Source organism: Cherax quadricarinatus, unplaced genomic scaffold (genome assembly GCF_038502225.1).
Source record: "Cherax quadricarinatus isolate ZL_2023a unplaced genomic scaffold, ASM3850222v1 Contig2842, whole genome shotgun sequence".
NCBI classification, from domain to species: Eukaryota; Metazoa; Arthropoda; class Malacostraca; order Decapoda; family Parastacidae; genus Cherax; species Cherax quadricarinatus.
In genome coordinates, this window is record NW_027197868.1 from 5001 (window position 1) to 10000 (window position 5000).

Consider the following 5000-nt stretch of genomic DNA (forward strand, 5'->3'; position numbering starts at 1 on the left):
CTTAACTCACAGTCTCAGCTCAACTCGGCCTCCTCAGCTTAACTCACAGTCTTCACATCTCAACTCACAGTCTCCTCAGCACTAGAGTAAAGTTCATATACTCACCTCTCAACTAAATTAACCTTTGCTCTCATCAGTTATTCAAAACACTGTTCTGTCCCGTCACGTTTCGCCCTCACGAACATTCATTGAACATCCTTCATTTCCAAATACATCGTGTTTTTCTTCTTTCAGTATTTTATTTTTTAATATTTGCCTCTCTGTATGTTTCAGTTTCAGTTTGTCTTCCCCAGCCGTCATGTACACACGTCTCCTGATTCACCTCGTCATTGTTGTGTGGGTAGCTGTTATCAGCAGCCTCTGGCCTAGTCGCCTCCATTTATCGCTCAGCACTTCGACTACCCGGCAGAGGTGCAGTTAGCAGCAACACCAGGAAGAGGAGGAAGTGGAAAAGGAGAAACAGGGGAGGAGGAAGCGGAGCTGTCAGCAGCAACATAAGGAAAAGGATTTGAAGGTGGGAATTAAGTGGAGGAACAAGAGAGGAGAAGAAAGAGCGAGAGCAGGAGGAAAAACAGGAAAAATAACAGAGGGAGAAGAAGGAAGAACGGGAAGAAGAGAACCAGCTGAAGGAGGAGGACGAACGAGAGAAGAAACACCAGGAGAGAAAGAATGGAGGCAGGAGAAACAAGGAGCAGAAGGGACGGAGGAGCCGGGAGACCCCGAGGCTGCAACAAGAACAACAAGAACAACAAAGAGGTTTCAAGAGCGGAACTTGAGAGCCAAGCTGACACTGGAAGATAATCCCAGTGAAAGTCAGGATTCCCCACACCATCGCATCCGCTCTGGCTTTCCCTTTTTTTTTTTTTGACTTTCTTTTTTCATTCATTTGCTTACCATTTTCACCCGCATTCCCGCGTAAACAAAAGTCTGGCACATTATGTCAGCAGTACTAGTACTGACGTTACACTCATGGTAATGTTAATGTGACACCGCTAGAGGCACCTTAAGTCCTAGCGAGAAACCGCTTGAAGTTCTTTGATTACATCCTTCTCCAGAGGACAGCCGGGTTGGACTCATCGACCGTGTTCACGTCCTTCCGGAGAGGTAAAGAACAGGAGTCTTTGTAGCAGTTATCAGTGGCCTACCAGGCAAGTACTGGAAGCCCTGCAGGAGGATTCCTAAGCTGCTTCAAGGAACGCAGGAGTCCTTGACGTTGGTATCAGGGGCTTACCAGGCGAGTACTGGAAGCCCTACAGGAGGATTCCTGAGCTGCTTCAAGGAAGTAACCAAGTTTCCCAGTAGCAGGGATGGAGGATGCAGAGCTGCCTGCAGATGCAGGTGGTAGAGCATTACTTGCAGAAGTCCTGATCAGCTGCACACACTCCGCTGGGCACCGCCAGGAAGAGGCGACCACTGCTGCACACACACACCTGTGTACGCAAGAGATAGAGTTACGCAAGATAAAGAAGATTATGCAAGAATGTCATGATTTCTTCTTGATTAAGATGAATGACGAGAAAACTCAAACAGCAGAGAAAATATTTTTAATTCCTTCATCTTTAATCACAAATAAAAATATCTCAATTATTAATTTAAATACTCTAATACGATTTGCCATTTGTATTTTATTTAGTCAAAACAGTTTTCAAAAATTATTTCAAATCTTAAAATAAATACATAATGACTGGCCTGGTAAACATCGGGTCTGGCACGGCTGGGGTCACTGCTCTGGATGGTCGAGGTTCTCAGACCTCTGACGAAGATGTTGGGGGTATCGAACTTGATCTGAGGGAGACAACAGGGATCAGGTGTTGGCTGTGGTGCTAATGACAATTGCGTGTGTTGTAGTGGAGAACATGTGAAGGGAAGCAGAGAAGGTAGAAAAAGGGGCATTGATGTATCTTTCAAGATAGAGGGTGGAGACGTGGATTTAGAGATATAAGAAGGAATATGTTTCTCTCTCTCTGTCTCTCTCTGTCTCCCTCTGTCTCTCTTTGTCTCTCTCTCTCTCTCTCGTTTTTAGTAATAATAATAATAATAATAATAATAATAATAATAATAATAATAATAATAATAATAATAATAATAATAATAATAATATTAATAATCATAATAATAATATGTGTAAATGTGTAAATTGTGTAAATTCAAAATTATGTGGATTAAAGTAAAGGTTGGATGTGAAAAGTGGGTCATAATAAGCGTGTATGCACCTGGAGAAGAGAGGAATGTAGAGGAGAGAGAGAGATTTTGGGAGATGTTAAGTGAATGTATAGGAACCTTTGAACCAAGTGAGAGAGTAATTGTGGTAGGGGACCTGAATGCTAAAGTAGGAGAAACTTTTAGAGAGGGTGTGGTAGGTAAGTTTGGGGTGCCAGGTGTAAATGATAATGGGAGCCCTTTGATTGAACTTTGTATAGAAAGGGGTTTAGTTAAAGGTAATACATATTTTAAGAAAAAGAGGATAAATAAGTATTCAAGATATGATGTAGGGCGAAATAACAGTAGTTTGTTGGATTATGTATTGGTAGATAAAAGACTGTTGAGTAGACTTCAGGATGTACATGTTTATGGAGGGGCCACAGATATATCAGATCACTTTTTAGTTGTAGCTACACTGAGAGTAAAAGGTAGATGGGGTACAAGAAGAATAGAAGCATCAGGGAAGAGAGAGGTGAAGGTTTATAAACTAAAAGAAGAGGCAGTTAGGGTAAGATATAAACAGCTATTGGAGGATAGATGGGCTAATGAGAGCATAGGCAATTGGGTCGAAGAGGAATGGGGTAGGTTTAAAAATGTAGTGTTAGAGTGTTCAGCAGAAGTTTGTGGTTACAGGAAAGTGGGTGCGGGAGGGAAGAGGAGCGATTGGTGGAATGATGATGTAAAGAGAGTAGTAAGGGAGAAAAAGTTAGCATATGAGAAGTTTTTACAAAGTAGAAGTGATGCAAAGAGGGAAGAGTATATGGAGAAAAAGAGAGAGGTTAAGAGAGTGGTGAAGCAATGTAAAAAGAGAGCAAATGAGAGAGTGGGTGAGATGTTATCAACAAATTTTGTTGAAAATAAGAAAAAGTTTTGGAGTGAGATTAACAAGTTAAGGAAGCCTAGAGAACAAATGGATTTGTCAGTTAAAAATAGAAGAGGAGAGTTATTGAATGGAGAGTTAGAGGTATTGGGAAGATGGAGGGAATATTTTGAGGAATTGCTAAATGTTGATGAAGATAGGGAAGCTGTGATTTCGTGTATAGGGCAAGAAGGAATAACATCTTGTAGGAGTGAGGAAGAGCCAGTTGTGAGTGTGGGGGAAGTTCGTGAGGCAGTAGGTAAAATAAAAGGGGTAAGGCAGCCGGGATTGATAGGATAAAGATAGAAATGTTAAAAGCAGGTGGGGATATAGTTTTGGAGTGGTTGGTGCAATTATTTAGTAAATGTATAGAAGATGGTAAGGTACCTAGGGATTGGCAGAGAGCATGCATAGTTCCTTTGTATAAAGGCAAAGGGGACAAAAGAGAGTGCAAAAATTATAGGGGGATAAGTCTGTTGAGTATACCTGGTAAAGTGTATGGTAGAGTTATTATTGAAAGAATTAAGAGTAAGATGGAGAATAGGATAGCAGATGAACAAGGAGGCTTTAGGAAAGGTAGGGGGTGTGTGGACCAGGTGTTTACAGTGAAACATATAAGTGAACAGTATTTGGATAAGGCTAAAGAGGTCTTTGTGGCATTTATGGATTTGGAAAAGGCGTATGACAGGGTGGATAGGGGGGCAATGTGGCAGATGTTGCTGGTGTATGGTGTACGAGGTAGGTTACTGAAAGCAGTGAAGAGTTTTTACAAGGATAGTTAGGCTCAAGTTAGAGTATGTAGGAAAGAGGGAAATTATTTCCCAGTAAAAGTAGGCCTTAGACAAGGATGTGTGATGTCACAATGGTTGTTTAATATATTTATAGATGGGGTTGTAAGAGAAGTAAATGCGAGGGTCTTGGCAAGAGGCATGGAGTTAAAAGATAAAGAATAACACATAAAGTGGGAGTTGTCACAGTTGCTCTTTGCTGATGACACTGTGCTCTTGGGAGATTCTGAAGAGAAGTTGCAGAGATTGGTGGATGAATTTGGTAGGGTGTGCAAAAGAAGAAAATTAAAATTGAATACTGGAAAGAGTAAGGTTTTGGGGATAACAAAAAGATTAGATGATGAAAGATTGGATATCAGACTGGAGGGAGAGAGTATGGAGGAGGTGAATGTATTCAGATATTTGGGAGTGGACGTGTCAGCGGATGGGTCTATGAAAGATGAGGTGAATCATAGAATTGATGAGGGGAAAAGGGTGAGTGGTGCACTTAGGAGTCTGTGGAGACAAAGAACTTTGTCCTTGGAGGCAAAGAGGGGAATGTATGAGAGTATAGTTTTACCAACGCTCTTACATGGGTGTGAAGCATGGGTGATGAATGTTGCAGCGAGGAGAAGGCTGGAGGCAGTGGAGATGTCATGTCTGAGGGCAATGTGTGGTGCGAATATAATGCAGAAAATTCGTAGTTTGGAAGTTAGGAGGAGGTGCAGGATTACCAAAACTGTTGTCCAGAGGGCTGAGGAAGGGTTGTTGAGGTGGTTCGGACATGTAGAGAGAATGGAGCGAAACAGAGTGACTTCAAGAGTGTATCAGTCTGTAGTGGAAGGAAGGCGGGGTCGGGGTCGGGGTCGGCCTAAGAAAAGTTGGAGGGAGGGGGTAAAGGAGGTTTTGTGTGCGAGGGGCTTGGACTTCCAGCAGGCATGCGTGAGCGTGTTTGATAGGAGTGAATGGAGACAAATGGTTTTTAATACTTGACGTGCTGTTGGAGTGTGAGCAAAGTAACATTTATGAAGGGGTTCAGGGAAACCGGCAGGCCGGACTTGAGTCCTGGAGATGGGAAGTACAGTGCCTGCACTCTAAAGGAGGGGTGTTAATGTTGCAGTTTAAAAACTGTAGTGTAAAACACCCTTCTGGCAAGACAGTGATGGAGTGAA

At 42.3% G+C, this 5000-nt stretch overlaps 1 protein-coding gene across 1 annotated transcript in view; it reads right to left on the reverse strand.

Annotated features, from left to right (window-relative positions):
- Positions 1–5000, reverse strand: part of LOC128689011 (zeta-sarcoglycan-like) — a 42504-nt gene that overhangs the window by 459 nt on the left and 37045 nt on the right. The window contains exons 4-5 of the mRNA XM_070081475.1: positions 1690–1785; positions 1–1430 (exon numbers count right to left, since the gene is read on the reverse strand). The exon at positions 1–1430 is cut by the window's left edge and continues 459 nt beyond it. Of these exons, the coding sequence (XP_069937576.1) occupies positions 1350–1430; positions 1690–1785 (177 nt within the window). The 3' untranslated portion in view covers positions 1–1349. The remainder of the gene's footprint in view (positions 1431–1689; positions 1786–5000) is intronic.